We start from the raw sequence: 16,593 nt of genomic DNA on the forward strand, positions 1-16,593 counted from the left end.
GAAGTAAAATTATGAACAAGATGTTTTTAGGGAGCTCTTTTTAACGAGATCAGAGCCAGGAATTTATTCAATAATGTAACGAAGGCGTATCCGGGTAGAAAAATCAACAAAAAAAATACATGTAATCCCTTTTGTATTAGCTTTAGACACAGTGCGATGAGTGTCATGTGAGGAAGTCTCCACCCTATGTACACTTAAGTCCTATTATGTTACAAGTAATATCTCCAACATTTTAAACACCACTGTTGTCTGTCATATTATTACTGATATTGACACTATATACCTTACACTCCATGTTACCTTTTCCATCCTCCAGCTGGATAACATCCTGTCTCCACCCCCACTGCCTTTCTGCAAGACGAGTAACCCCGAGGTGTGCACGAGCTCCAGCCTGGCGCTCAAATTCACCCGTCAGCTGAGTGACGACGGGAGACAGCTCCGTCGAGGGAGTCTGGGTGGAGCGCTAACCGGTAAATGCACGACTGTTACTCAGCGTGTTACGCAAATCAGACAAGTGTAGGATTTTCACAGTTTCAGCCGTAAATGGTATGAACCACAATTTTTTATATATATATATATATATATATATATATATATATATATATATATATATATATATATATATATATATATATATATATAATACACACACACACAGACACAGTCTTATTTGTGTGGCATCAATTTTGGTTTTAAATCTCAGCCTGTTGGAACCTGTATTGCATTCAGCTGAAACATTGCCTGTGTGTGTGTGAGAGAGAGAGAGACACACACATGCGCACACACAGAAAGAGAGGGAGAGAGACACACACACACATACACAAAGAGAGAGAGAGACACACACAGAATGAGAGAGAGAGATACAGAGAGGCAGACACACACACACACACAGAGACACACACACACAAAGAGAGAGACACACAGAATGAGAGAGAGAGACACGCACACAGAACGAGAGAGAGACACACACACAGAGACATATACACACACACAGAAAGAGAGAGAGACACACACAGAAAGAGAGAGAGACACACACAGAAAGAGAGAGAGACACAGAAAGAGAGACACACACAGAAAGAGAGAGACATGCACACTGAGAGAGAGACACGCACACAGAAAGAGAGAGAGACACAGAGAAAGAGAGAGAGACACGCACACAGAAAGAGAGAGACACGCACACAGAAAGAGAGAGAGAGAGAGATACACACACATACACAGAAACATACACACAGAAAGAGAGAGAGACACACACACAGAAAGAGAGAGAGAGAGACACACACAGAAAGAGAGAGAGAGAGAGAGAGAGAGATGATTAATAGATATTTCACACGACTTTGACAAATGTCTGTGAGGAAACCCCTTCACTCGCAGCTTTCCTTCCTTATATCCTGTTTTCACCCTATTACCTATATGGGTAGCCACACACACACACACACACACACACACACACACACACACACACATACCCAACACATACTGTAAGATACTGTGCCCCAAAGCTGTTTCAGAGTTTTCTTTAATTATCTGTAATTTCCCTTTTGTGAAAAACAGTATATCAATGAGCGCCGTGTTCATAATGTCAGCATGACTTTTATTGTTGTTGTTGTTGCTGGGTTTTTTTAGCTGCAAATGTTGCATCTGTGCCAGTTTCTCTTTGGCTGTAGTACAAGAGATACAATGTGTTAAACACATTTCAGGAAGGTGTAGCCATGATCTGTATTAATCAGTGTATCAACACACAAACATGAGCTGCGTTTTATTAATAGCACTCCACTGAAGTGTACGGAGCCCCCCTAGTGTCGGGTAAGAAAAAAAAATACAGCCATGTGTAATCCGTGCCCTCAGATTTGTAATCCGTGCCCTCAGATTTGTAATCCGTGCCCTCAGATTTGTAATCCGTGCCCTCAGATTTGTAATCCGTGCCCTCAGATTTGTAATCCGTACCCTCAGATTTGTAATCCGTGCCCTCAGATTTGTAATCCGTGCCCTCAGATTTGTAATCCGTACCCTCAGATTTGTAATCCGTGCGCACCGCGTTAAAATTGGGTTTATATTGGACATTCGCTGTACATTCGAGCTTCTCTTTTCTGTTTCTCAAGAAATAAACACACAAAAAGGACATAATGTGTATTGTCGCTATGTCATTATGTCATTATGTCATTATGTCATAATACGCTATGTATTGTCATTAGCGCTTTGTAGTAATTGAGTCAGTAAGGGTCCGTCTAAAAAGTGCATGACCTGGCCAACTGTGTACAGATTACAAATCTGAGGGTACGGATTACAAATCTGATGGTATGGTTTACAAAATTGAGGGCACGGATGACAAAATTGAGGGCACGGATTACAAATCAGAGGGCACGGATTACAAATCTGAGGGCACGGTTTACACATGGCTGTATTTTTTTTTTCTTACCTGACACTGGGGGGGCTCCGTAGAAGTGTGCTAGTTGCCAGGAAGAAAATGGTGCTTTACTCAGGTTGAGAGGCCAAACAGGTGCTGATTGATATGTAAAAACGGTCAAACGGCAGGACGACACTCGTTTAAGATGCACTTGTGGAGGGAATTGAATAAATCGCGTATAAAGGGAAAAACATCATCATTTAAAGCATATTTTGTATGGTGAATGTTTGTTATGGAGGGACATAAATTCAGTTAATTTGAATAATATTAAGATTCAGATGTAAATTCAACCCTAGTCTGAATAAATGAGTGTGGAAAAGTGTCATTGCAGCTAGCATTAAAGCTAATGGCTACCGGTTTGCAGCAATATGATAGTTAGGCTAATGTTTGGTAGCTTGCTAGCAAGCTTGTCTACTGGTTGACAATTTAATTTCTAGCTGAATGTTAGCTAGCTTGCTAGCAAATCTGTTTAATAGTTGACACAATTTAAGCTCTAGCGTAATGTTATCTAGCAAGCAAACTTTCCTAGTAGTAGATATAATTCCATCTCTTGCCTAATGTTAGCTAGCTAACTAGCAACCTTACCTACTAGTTGACATAATTCCATCTCTTGCCTAATGTTAGCTAGCTAACTAGCAACCTTGTGTAACGGTTGACACAATTTAATCTCCAGCCTAATATTAGTTACCTAGCAACCTTACCTACAAGTAGACATAATTCAGTCTCTTGCCTAATGTTAGCTAGCTAACTAGCAACCTTTCTATTAGTTAACATTAATTTAATCTCTATCCTAATGTTAGCTAGCAGCCCTCAGTGATTTTATTTATTGATTTATTTATTTATTTTTTCCCCTCAGATTTTCTCAGAAAGTCTGGATTCTGTAGAAGTCCTGTCTTGTTCTTTTTAAGTGGATTGTGTCATGAGTTTGAGGCACATTAACTTTTTAACCTTGTTAACTAACAGCCTCCAGAAGATTAAGCATGAAAATCTTTTTTTAGCTCATGTTTATGACTTCTGTTGAAGGGCCACTAGCCTCAAACGTCCTCCATGACTCGCTAGTGTTGATGTTGTTTTTTTTTTTTTTTTTTTTTTAGGGAAGTACCTGTTGCCGTACATGTCGGCTCAGCAGGCGTGGCCCACCTCGGGGACGGAGAGCTCCAACCTGGTGCGCATGCGCTCCCAAAGCTTCGGCAAGTCAGCTCCGTCCCTCACCGCCAGTCTGGTATGTTTCAAAACACTTTAGCTTTTGATTTTTCTTCAGAAAACTCTTTTTCTACCCTGTAGATTGTATGGTTAGTCACAAGGAGGTGCTGTTGTCTAAACTCTGAACAATGCAGCATTGTGTGCTCCACTATGTCTCTTCTTTTTTTTTTTTGGATGGACTCGCTACTGTGATGGAAAACAAGGTGTTCTTTCACTACGATACAATGAACACATGGGATGCTGCTGAGACCGTATTCATCTGTCAATAAAGCGGACATTTTGGCCTGTCTCTAAATCGAGAACCATGTCGCAAACGAGGCAGAGAAAGAAAACAGAAATATCTGAATAACGCAGACTGATCTTAGGAGGTCGTCTAGTCATTTCCATTACCATCAACTCAATTCGATTCGGTTTTATTTATATAGCACTTTTAACAGCGGACATTGCCCCAAAGCAGCTTTACAGAAATATATCCATTCAGGATATAGATTTTACACGTATGAATTTATCCCTAATGCTCAAGCCAGAGGCGACGGTGGTGAGGAAAAACTCTGAGACGCCATGAGGAAGAAACCTCCAGAGGAACCAGACTCTAAAGGGAACCCGTCCTCATCTGGGTAACACCAGAGAAGTGCGATGATAAATAAATAAATAAATAAATAAATAAATAAACCCTTTCTATAAATATGCTAATACTACATGCTCAAATAGTGCAGTTTGTGTAAGCAGGAAACCTTCATTACAGTTTTAACATGATGTCTGTTTTGTTGAACTTCTCCACTGTTCACTGATGGAGACTCGAGTGCAAAACTGTTTGCGGCTATCGTAGTCCTAGCCATTATAGCATAACTGTTGATATAAATTGAGGTCCAAAGCCATCTTTATGGTTTTTAAGCGGTACCATCCTCAGTAATCTCACCGATCTTTAGGCTGCACCGTGTGGGGTCATCCTCAATTGATGAGAACCCCAACCAGAAGTAGGGCATCGGGATGGATCAGGCAGGTCCGGAGAGCACAGGGGGTCAGGATCGCTGGTATCTCAGGATTATCATGTGTAGCTCGACAGGAAGAGAGAGAATTAGGGAAAGAGAGGGAGAGATGATTAGGTATGCTTCTTGTCCCGTAATGCTTAAGGACAATGTATTTTGCGTGAGTAGTCGGTGCGAAATTTTTCTGGGAGCCAGTGCAGTGTGGATAAGATCAGGGTGATGTGGTCGTATCTTCTGGTTCTTGTAAGGACTCGTGCAGCTGCATTCTGGACTAACTGGACTATTTTTCTGCATCGTGTAGTGACATTATATTTCTTATCGTAGCAATATTTCTGAGATGAAAGAAGGCTATCCTGGTAATATTATTTACATGAGCGTCAAATGATAGACTGGAGTCAATCATTACTCCAAGGTCTTTTACTGCTGTACATGATGAAACAGAAAGGACGTCCAGCATTACCGTGTGATCAGAAAGCTTACTTCTAGCTACATGTTGTCCAAGCAGACGTACTTCTGTCTTGTCAGAATTAATTAAAAAGAAGTTAAAAAGCGTCCAGTGTTTAACGTCTTTTACACATTTCTCAACTTTATCACGCTGCTGTCTGTCCTCTGGCTTCGCTGAAACTTACAGCTGTGTATCATCAGAATCACAGTGGAAGCTAATTCCAAGTTTATGAATAATTTGACCCAGAGGTAGTGTATATAAACTAAAAAAAAAAGAGTGGGCCTAAAACAGAACCTTGTGGGACACCAATCTTGACCTCAGCATGCTGAGAGAAGTGATTTTATTTAATGCCTGTTTCTCTGTTTTTTTACTTTACATGTCTCACTTTCAACTGCTCTCTTCTCTCTGGTAGTTTCTTTTAAGCGTCTATTTAGATGCCTGTCTGTCTCTCTGTCTGTCTCTCTGTCTAAACTGTCTGATCACCTGTCTGACTGTTTACCTGGCCTCTTGCCTTTTTCATCTTATCTTATCTCTGTCTTTCTGCCTGCTTGCCTTTCTGTTTATCTGACCATCTCTGTCTGTCTGTCCATCTGTCTGTCTCTCAGTCTGTCTGTCTTTCTGCCTGCTTGCCTTTCTGTTTATCTGACCATCTCTGTCTGTCTGTCCATCTGTCTGTCTCTCAGTCTGTCTCTTAGTCGACTGAATAACTTTAATATGGTTTAAAGAGTTTAAATAGGATTAGTTGTTATATTGCCGAAGCGTTTATATATAAGCTTAACGTTAAGAGCTTTTAGAAATGTCTTGTGTGCACTGGTCTGCTTCTCTCTCTCTCTATTAAGCCTTTCTTTCTTTCTTTTTTCTTTCTTTCTTTCTAATAGTCTTTGATTTCTTTCTTTCTTTCTTTCTTCCTTACTGTCTATTAGTCTATGTGTTCTTTCTGTCTCTCCTTCTTTCTTTGTTGTTTGTTCGGTCATTTTGCCATTTCATCTTTCTCTCTTGTCTTGGTGAGTGTCAGTGTGTGTGTGTGTGTGTGTGTGTGTGTGTGTGGGAGGGGTGTGTGTGAGTGTGTTTGGCTTTATCTGCCCGTTGCATGTCCCTGCATCTAAACCAGGCTCAGTGAAAGTCAGTGCAGTCTCACTAGGCCATGCAGCTTTATATGGCCTGCCCCTGAATCACTAATGCGTCCCCACAACCTCGTTTCCTGTGGTTTCTGTGGAACACAAAGAGCAGAAGATGTGCTGGGAATGTTAGTGATTTTCAGAGAAGAAACCTCGGCTAAAAGCAATGAATCGTGTGTGTGACCTTGGAATGATATTCCACATGTGTACCCATAGGAAGCTTATTGTTATCTCTGAATATGTTGTGAATGTCAGGCTGGACTTTTGAAACTCCATGACATCTAGAAGAAAACCCACTGCAGGGGTCTCGCTCAATCCCAGCCAGTCTCGGATCATTTAAAATACCTGCTGGATTCCAAACATTCAAAACATTCTGTCCTACCATATTTTCTTTCAAGAATCAATATAAAGACTTGTTTTTGTTGTTTGTCAGTATGTCTACCCTGCTGTCTGTGTACCCTTCAAGCCGACTCTATATGTCAGTGTATCTATGTTTGCCTGTCTATGTGGTTGTCTTTCTGTCTATCTGTCTATCTTTCTTTTATTCCATGAGGACTCTTTTAATCATATTAAAAGCTTCTGGTTTTATCCTGAGCTCAGGTTACTGTCTGTGTGGACTTTTTGGCTTTCCATTTGTTCATGTGGGTTTCCACTGGGTTCTTCGGTTTCCTCCCTCCTCCCAAAAACATGGTAGAAGAAGAATTGGCTTTGTGCCTAGTGCTCCTGGCGTAGGCTTTCTTCCACCACGACCCTGACCAAGATACAGCACTTACTGAAGAAGAATGAACGAATGATTGTATTTTATACATTTTATAAAAAAGATATGCAGTTATATTTTTGTTGTTGTTGTTGTTCTTCTTCTTTTTTCTTTTTCTTCTTTTTCTTTACATTTTTCTTTTTTTCTTTTTCTTCTTTTTTCTTTTTCTTTTTGATATTCTTTAGCCATGAACGTAGCTAGAGTTTGGTTACCGAGACTTATCTTTCCCCCGATGCTGATGATCTTCTCCATTCTTTGTTTTTCTGTCTCCAAAAGCACAGGCTTTCTTCCACCACGACCCTGACCAGGATACCGCACTTATGGAAGAGGAATTAATGAATGCTTATATTCTATATATTTAAAAAAAAAAAAAATAAAATAAAAAAAAAATATATATATATATATATATATATATATATATATATATATATATATATATATATATATATATATTTATGCAGTGATGTTTTGGCTAACACTGGCTAGCTGTGAAGTTAATTTCAACTTTGGACAAATCTTGGTCTTGGGACAGGTCTCTTGTGTAGATTTCTTTTTGAATTTTTGTAGCCTTCGCTTGCTTTCACTGGGCCAGAAACATTAGAGTGTCCAATCTGATCAAGAGTTTGATGAAATTCACATTTAATAACCCAAATTTGCATACAAAATTCGTTTTCTGGCCCGAGTACTGACTGCAAATGGAAATGGAAAGTGGAATTTTTTCCAGGACACACAGTAAGCCAACTGCTTATTACATAAATAGTGCTCTCACGCTTTGGTAATAATTTCAGAAGCCTTTAAGTATCTTGGGATCTTATTCATGAGTGAACAGTTTGGGAGCGGTGTTACAGGTGTTGGACCGGTCTGTGGTGGTGAAGCAGGAACTTGGCTTGTAGTTGAAGCTCTCTGTTTACTGGTTTATCTACATCCCTGTGCTGAATTATGTCGTGGGTAGTGACCAAAAGAATAAGATCATAAGTACAGGTGGTGGAAATGACGTTCCTCTGCAGGGTTACTGGGCTTACTCTTGGCGATAGCATGAGGAGCTTGACGATCCATGAGAATCTTGGAGTAAATTCGCTTCTCCTTTGAATCGAAACAAGGCGGTTAAAGTGGTTTAAAGTGGTTTACCCCCCGGTTAGCTCCCGGAACAGCTTTATCAGGCACGTCCCACTAGACGGAGACCCTGCGGCAGACACAGAGAGATAATATCTCATATTTGGCTTGGAAACGTCTGTAGATGTACCAATCTGTGGCTGGGGATAGAATTCTGGACTGGACCTTCTCAGCCTGTTGCCCCTACAACCCACCATGAAAAGTGGAAAGAAAATGAATGAATGAAAACAATTAAATGACTTTGTTCCTCATCCTGAAACAACATGCTGATCTGCTCAGCTCTGTCTTTTCTTACGGTTTTGCCTTTTCTACAGATTTTTTCTTTCCTCGACTCGAGTCTCTTCATTTCTTTTGCACCACACACTGAGCCATGGGGCAAATGCTCTAAATATTTCATACACACACATCTTCTGTCTCCTCACAGCCACCCTCTCAATCCTCTTCTCAAAGCCCCTTTGTCCTCTCCCCGTCCCCTGACCATGATCTCATACCCCCCGAGTGATCATGATGAACTGCAAGGAGACCATTCTTGTGACATTTTATCCTCACACACAATCAGTTCTACCCTCACACATACAAATCCCAAGTATTCTACGAGGAACCATAAACCTGATCTCAGATCATCTTGGAGTAAAAAAAAAAAAAAAAAGTGGCTTCTGTAGCTGCCTCGTCCTTCATGAGAATGATTAGCTTTGGTAGAAAATCAATACCGTCTCCCCTGGGCTGATATGGAGATAAAGCCATAATCCTGAGAGCCCCCCTTTATTACCATGGTCAGAGTTGTCCTTCCTTGATAAGTGTGTGCACTCTTGGTTTTAAAGTGGATTCTTCAGCATGACCACCATGACTGACCTGGGTTTATTTCTGTTTCTGAGTACATGGCCAACATGGTAAATGCCAACAATACAGGATTTGACCTATACATATGTATTTCAGACTTGCATCTCGGTACCACTGACAATCCTTTCATTCCTCAACGTGAACATGGTCAGATGCACACTTTTCAAGCGCTTTAAAATTGGCCCAGGTGCCAGATCTCTTGGAACGGACATCATGAACTGTTGCTTCACAGGAACATCCACACGGCCATCAAGCATTCTTGGACGGTTCTTGATCCTCCCGGGCTACTGCTCAGTACCTCTCGTCTTTCGGATGTTCTCCAATAAACTCATTTGTGTAGCCATCAGTGGTAGCTTCGGTATGACATCCTTTTGCTCGTTGGAACCCACCGTTGCTTCTCAGAGAGGCTTGAAGAAACTTTGAGAGCTTTTTCTGTCAACAGAGCTTGGTTACGCATCCAGTTCTAGTCCAGCCTGCAACTACAGCAAAACTTTCAAAGAGCTGCGGGTAGTCGTCCAACTTGTCTTTTCTTTGACTGGTTCGTTCATGGGTGGGCACTGTTTCACTACTGCAGAGACAGTAGGTGCTTCTTCAACTCCTTCCATTGGGCATTCACAATCCATTATCTTAGGGGAGGCTCGGTGGATAAGGCTCTGGGTTACTGATGAGTTGGTTGGGGGTTCGTGCCACAGGACCATCAAGCTGAATTGTTTAGCTCCTGAGCAAGGTTCTTAAACTTCTCTGCTCCAGGGGTGTTGTATCATGGCTGACCCTGCTCTCTGACCCCAGCTTCCTAACAACCTGGGATATGTGAAAAAGGAATCAATGTACTGTAATGTATATGTGACACATATAGGCTGCTGCTTGTTCTACTTCATGTTCTACTTCATGTTCTTCTTCATGTTCTACTTCATGTTCTACTTCATGTTCCACTTCATGTTCTTCTTCATGTTCATCATGTTCTTCTTCGTGTTCTTCTTCATGTTCTTCTTCATGTTCTTCATCATGTTCTTCATCATGTTTTTCATGTTCCTCTTCATGTTTTTCTTGTTGTTGTTGTTGTTGTTCTTCTTCTTCTGTTTTATACTCTTCCACCACGAATGTAGCTAGAGTTTGGCTGCAGAGACTCATCTTTCCCACAATGCTGATGAATTTCTCCATTCTTTGTTCTACCTCCAAAAGCATGTCCTTTGTCAGATAGTCTTGCAGTACCCTTCAATCCTGTGACATCAATCACAGTCTGCTGTTAGAAGCTGTTACATAAAAGTTTGTACCTACACCTTCGAAAAGTGGTGGGGACAGAATCGGACAAAAAGCCAAGGTTTCCCATCATAAATTACATCCGTGTCTGTGACTTTTTTTTCTCCAGTGTCCTAGTACTGCCAGTTGAAAAGGATCAAATCAAAATTGCCTTTGATATTTCCTTTTAAAGGGCTGATGCACAAAATAAATAAATAAATAATTCAGCCGTTAGAATTGCCATAAAGGGGTCATATGAAGGAGTTGATACGGTGAAGTGCACTGCATGTCATTCGCAGGTGGAGTTAAATAGGACCTGTCAGTCTGATGAAGTGGGAGCACTTGGGGGACGTTGAACTCCCGTCTAACCGTTCTATGTTGGGAAACGTTGACGTCGTGCGTGACGCTGTTTTTTTTCCTAATTGAAAACGGACACGAGAATGTCAGCTTGAGCTATAGTGTACATTTAAAAAATGAAATAAAAAAAAGTCAGGCTACTTAGCTGTTTGGTTTAAGACTAGGGATACACAGTAATATGAAAAATTTCAGACGGCTACATGTTTTTTGGTACCCGTTGATACCAATACCAAAAATGAAATGAGTAACATACTAAGTCTTAATCAATTAGGGATGTCAGAGAACTTTTTAGCTCTTTAGCTATTTAGCTCTGTTTCTGTTGACTTGGTTTAAATAGTGGCTATGAAAGTGGCTACTCGGCTCGTTCTGTATAACATCCGAGAATTGATTTTTAAATGAATTAGCTAGCATTAGCTAACCATAGGAGTTAGCTTAGATTGCAGTTGCGAAGAGTGAGTTTTGGCGCACGGTGGCTTAGCACGTTCACCTCACACCTCCAGGGTCGGGGGTTCGATTCCCGCCGTGGCCCTGCGTGTGCGGAGTTTGCATGTTCTCCCCGTGCTGCGGGGGTTTTCTCCGGGTACTCCGGTTTCCTCCCCCAGTCCAAAGACATGCATGTTAGGCTGATTGGCGTGTCCAAAGTGTCCGTAGTGTATGAACGGGTGTGTGAGTGTGTATGTGATGGTGCCCTGTGATGGATTGGCGCCCTGTCCAGGGTGTACCCCGCCTTGTGCCCGATGCTCCCTGGGATAGGCTCCAGGTTCCCCCACGACCCTGAAGGAAGGATAAGCGGTATAGAAGATGGATGGAAGAGCGAGTTTTGTTTCATGTAGGGCTTCTGAGTCCGGTTCCTCTCAAGGTTCCTTTCTCATATCAGGGAGTTTTTCACCACTGTCGTAACCCGGCTCGCTCAATAGAGATAAATTCACACACTTAAATTCTCTATCCTGTGTTTATATATTTCTGTGAAGCTGCTTTGCGACAATGTCCGTTGTTAAAAGCGCTATACAAATAAAATTGAATTGCGCCAGAATCCCTTGTTCATTAAGAACAACATACTAGGTAAGAGCTGTTATTTTCACTCTCCTAGCGTTTTTGTTTTTTTTTTCCTCACCTAGCTAGCATTTGCTGCAGTGATGTTTACTGCCATGTGTTGCCACGGTATTGGAGGGATACTCAATACCAGTACACCATTTGAGACATAACGTAGTTTCATTTCAGAAGGTGAAATTCTCCTCCTTTCTGCTCTGATTCAGTTTTGATGCACACATGCACATCAGGTTCATGCTTGTATTTCATATGACAAGAAAGGTAATGCGGTCAGATTGTGTGCGCTCCACCCCAAAGACACTCAATCAACCCTCACCGCAGGGCATCTTTGCTCCTTTAAGCCCTTCTCACACTTGACCTCTCTCTCTCTTTTTCATCTCTTGTTTTTTTTTTTCCTATCCCTTTTAGATTAGTAGTGTGAGCCCATGGCCCAATTCGTGCCAGTTCATATTATCCCTCCTCCAGTTTTTCTGGCTCTGCTTGTTATTTTAGCCACTTGAGAGACCGGACACGTGCCTCGAATGAGTTTCCCAGTGTGTGTTTCCTGCAGATCTGCACAAAACACAAGGAAAGAAGGCAAATTATCGCTTTTTTTTTTAACCAATGAAGTCATTTCCAGAATCCATGTGTTGTCCACTCATTCACGAGGCAGCCCCGAGCCCTTCTGGGATTTGCATTCATACCTCAACTCCGGGTGCGTTTCCGATGGCAGATGAAACAAATGACCTCTATCACGGTGTGTGTGTGTGTGTGTGTGTGTGTGTGTGTGTGTTTTTTTTTTTTATTTTTTTTTAAATAAACTCTTTTGTTCTTCTCGATTTCAAAGCATGTTCCTGCTGCTGAGTTACATATCACCAGATGGCTTTAATTCTCGGTGGGACGATTGTGTACAAACACCATTAGTGATGCCACAATAGCAGAATCTGGATGGTTGGTAGTAAAACCAGAACACCTTAATAAAAACTTTGATTTAATATCAACAATGGAAAATAAATAGAATAACAGCATGTACCGTTCAAGCACACAACAATAGCAGTCAACAGCATCCTTCATTATTCAAGTAAACAACATTTTTTTTCAGCATTATAATTAAAAAACAAAACAAAACAGCCGGATAACAGCATGAATAAGAGTGCTCTAACAACGAATAATCTGTTTGCTGAGTCAAATCAGCGCAAAACTGATACCTTTGGTTTGCACATAATTAAACAAATCAAAAAGCAAAAGGAGGAATGTATAGGGCTGAATACACGCTCGTAAAAGACTTTCACTCATTGGTCAGAAGTACAGAATTGAATAAAGGGTAAACGAATGTTTTCCGAAGTACGCGTACAACTCTCTAAAATCTCTGTCCTTTGGTTCAGTTTAGTGGCTCACGTTCACTTCCTGCACTCGGGTTCATCCAGTCCGATCGCTTTCTCACTGCAGTCCAACCCCACTCGACTTGGAACTAAGCGGAAAACGCGCTAGGGTTCGATTCAAATGGAGTAAGCACTGCATACGTGAACGCACCCTAGAAATGATCTCGACCAATCCGAGTGCTCGAATTAATTAGGAAATATCAGGTTGTAAATCTTTAAGTGATAGATTAGGACCCCTGTATCCACGGGGGATGGGTTCCAAGCCCCTCAGCGGATGCCTGAAACTGTTGATTGTAGCGAACTCTATATACTGTGCATACCTATGAGGCTACCATACCCTGAGGCTGTGACTCAGGTGGTAGAGCGGGTTGTCCACTAATCGTAGGGTTGGCGGTTCGATTCCCGGCCCACATGACTCCACATGCCGAAGTGTCCTTGGGCGAGACTCTGAACCCTGAGTTGCTCTCGATGATTGCAAGTTAGCGCCTTGCATGGCAGCTCTGCTACCATTGGTGTGTGTGTGTGTGAATAGGTGAATGAGACACAGTGTAAAGCGCTTTGGATAAAAGATTCGTTCTTACCTAGCAACCTCGGCATACGGTTATTTTTCTTTCCCTATTAAATCGAGAATTTTCACCTTTTCACTTAAATGAAGCACTTTACGACTTCTCTTTGGCACATCCGAATTGCCAGCATCACTACGCTTGAGCTTTCAGGCCATTATTAAGCAAAATAAGGGTTATTTGAACACAAGTTGGTCTGATAGCTGAGACTGCTAGCGTATATACAGCGTGGGTACGCTGGACGAAGGGCTGATTAACACCTCGGGCAGGACCAATTAAAATTATGAATGTTTGCTGTGTTTCTGGAATTTTCTCTTTCATTTTTTCAGACCGAGGTGAGCCGTGGTTAGGTGAAACCGAGGTAACTGAAACGGTGGTTTCGGGGGTTTTACTGTACAACTATTCCAGCTCACACTCTTACGCCAAGACACTACATTTAGAAATACCCAATCATTTTTCAGATTTTTGGGTAATTTGTTTAACCTGTAACTCAGCAGTTATATGTTTATTGGACTGGGTTTTTTTTTCTTTTTTCTTTTTCCCTCCTCACAAGCAGCACATTATCTAAAACTTAGCAACTTCGAAAATGGCTTTAATCTCCGCCCACTCGGTGTGTGTCGCATCACTTCATGCCGTAAAATTCTGAAGAGCTTCTTTCGGGTTATGAGTCATTATTCCATTTGCGTTGGTTTCTTTCGTAAGCCACACTTACCAGTTTAGAACCGTATGAAATCGCATTTATTTTTTAAACTTTTATTTATTTATTTATTTATTTTCTTTGTTCAGAACCAAAAAAAAAAAAAGCTCACTTTCTAGATGATTTGAATGCACGCAGTTTTACTCGTCAGTTCATTTCCGTGGTTTAGTAGTAGGGGAATTTCTTAAAATGTTGAGAATTGTCGGTGTTATGAGATATTTCCTAATGAAAATGGCATAAAAACTTTTCTTTCTTTTTTTTTTTTTTTTAATAACCGTGCATAGGATTTTCTTGATTAAAGCATAAAGAAATGATTTTCCAGCAGTATTATTATTATTTTTATTATTATGGTGGAATTCCAAAGCAAGGTATTAAGTATGCAAATGTACGTATATTTAATTAGACGACATCTTATTTGCATAAATATATGCAGATTTTTTGAAAAGGTTCCAAAAAAACAAAAAGATGCAAGAATATCAGAGTACTTACAAGAATATTAGCAATCAATCATTTAAAAAAAAAAAAAAAAAAATTTACCTGATTATGGAAATCAGCTGTGTGTTTTGGATCCATCTATGGGGATAAAAAGAGGAGTAAAGAGACAGACTGACCTTGAACTACGTTATAGCTGTTCAATAAACAGGATCGTTGAAGCCTGGCTGATGAGGCCGAGAGAATGGATGTTGGAGCTGCTTAATATTTACAGGCTGGTGAAGTGAGAGCGTGAGCGATAGTCTGTTAGAGAGAGAGAGACAGTGAATAAAGAGAAGAGGAGCCATGCTCGAGTCGTGTGTGAAATCGGTGGATGGAAATTCCTTAGTTATTTTTCCTGAATGAAACGATACGCATTGAATTTTGAAAGCAAGGAAACCTTGAAATCCTTCTTTGTAGTCGCTGCAGATGCAGCAGCTAGTGACTGAAAGGAGCTCAAGCAGAAATGTTGCCTATGTTTTTTGTTTTTTTTTCCCCAGTCTTCAGCTGTGAGCTCATTGGGTGAGCCTGTGCTCTCTGTAGCTTCAGATTCCTGTTCTTGGCCGAAACCCGACGTGATCATCTGCTGCTGTAGCACATCCGCCTCGAGGTTTGACGTGTTGTGCGTCCTGAGATGTGCGTTTTCTGCTCACCGGGGTTGTACAGAGCGATCGTCTGAGCTAATATCCAGTCCGTCCAGTTTTTCGTGCTTTTGCGATCGCAGAGATGAACGCGAAATCGAGCGAACTCCGCACTGTCCGGAGGAGCTTGCGAGTCTTAAAGATGGCCGCAGATTTGGGCGCGTTCAATAAACGCTTCTTCGATTCGCGCGCGTCGAACACGAGTGCAGATAAAAGGTCTCATTTACCATCAAACCTCACCGTGAAAGACCGCGCAAAACAATTTCGTCAATTCTAGTAGTTTTCTGCAAAAAAGCACAAACAACAACAACAACAAAAAATCACAAATTTTGAAAATAAGCCACAGCACAATGACGCTTTTTGGGCCACAACAATCACCTAAAAAAAAAATACAACAAAAAAAACCCAAAGAACCTCTGAAATCCTGTATGGACCGAATATATCCTTCCTGAGCCCTCTCAACAATGCGTTTCCTCCCGCAGAACTGCCGCTCGCTGGATGTGTTTTGTTTTTTCCCGCTATTCTGTGTAAACTCCTAGACTGTTGTGTGTGAAAAGGAGATTCCAGGAGCTCAGCGCTTTCAGAAATTCTCAAACCAGCCACCCGAGGTATCAGTTTCAGCGTGTGAAGGGTTTTCCCAAGCAGCCGCACACTTTCTTCAGTCTAAAGTGTTCGTGAACGACGCTCGAAATCTATAGGTTGTCGTTTTCGAGTCGGGACGACCGCTTCAGAGGGAAGCGTGTGCGGTTTTACCGCCGTGTACAATTGTGTGCGTCTGATGGCGCGTGGTCCTCGTGAAACCTGAGTTAGGTTTCTTTGTTGTTTCGCGTTGCTGAGACTTTCTCTCATACATCGGTCGTGATAAAACATTTATTGTTCGAGTGAAGATGCCTCAGTTGAATTTGCATTAACTAGTCCATCCATCCGTTTTCCATACCGCTTATCCTACACAGGGTTGCTGGGAACTCTGGGCACAAGGTGGGGGACACACTGGACCGGGTGCCAACCCATTGCATGCACAATTGCACTCGCATTCACACACTACGGACAATTTTGAAATGCCAATCATTTCAAAATTGAAATGGGGGCGGAAACAAGAGTACCCGGAAGAAACCCTGAAGCACGGGGAGAACATGTAAGCTCTGCATACACAGGGCAGAGGCTGGATTCGAACCCCCAACCCGGGTTGTGCGAGGCAAAATTAGCGCTAACCACTAATCGTAACTAGTCCTTAACTAGTCATTAACTAGTCATATATTTTCAGTGTTGTTTTTTTCCCCTTAGACTTTATGAAAAATTTGTTTTAAAAACAGGTTTATTTATATATATATATATATATATTTTC

The 16,593-nt window shown here is 41.4% G+C and overlaps 1 protein-coding gene across 3 annotated transcripts in view; it reads left to right on the forward strand.

The window, feature by feature from the left end:
• The window catches only part of mast4 (microtubule associated serine/threonine kinase family member 4), a 97,654-nt gene that overhangs the window by 19,693 nt on the left and 61,368 nt on the right, over positions 1 to 16,593 (forward strand). For all 3 annotated transcript variants that reach the window (XM_053618529.1, XM_053618530.1, XM_053618537.1), the window contains exons 2-3: positions 317 to 470; positions 3,499 to 3,626. In XM_053618529.1, the coding sequence (XP_053474504.1) occupies positions 317 to 470; positions 3,499 to 3,626 (282 nt within the window). The remainder of the gene's footprint in view (positions 1 to 316; positions 471 to 3,498; positions 3,627 to 16,593) is intronic.

The sequence above is a fragment of the Ictalurus furcatus genome, chromosome 28 (genome assembly GCF_023375685.1).
Source record: "Ictalurus furcatus strain D&B chromosome 28, Billie_1.0, whole genome shotgun sequence".
Lineage (NCBI taxonomy): Eukaryota > Metazoa > Chordata > Actinopteri > Siluriformes > Ictaluridae > Ictalurus > Ictalurus furcatus.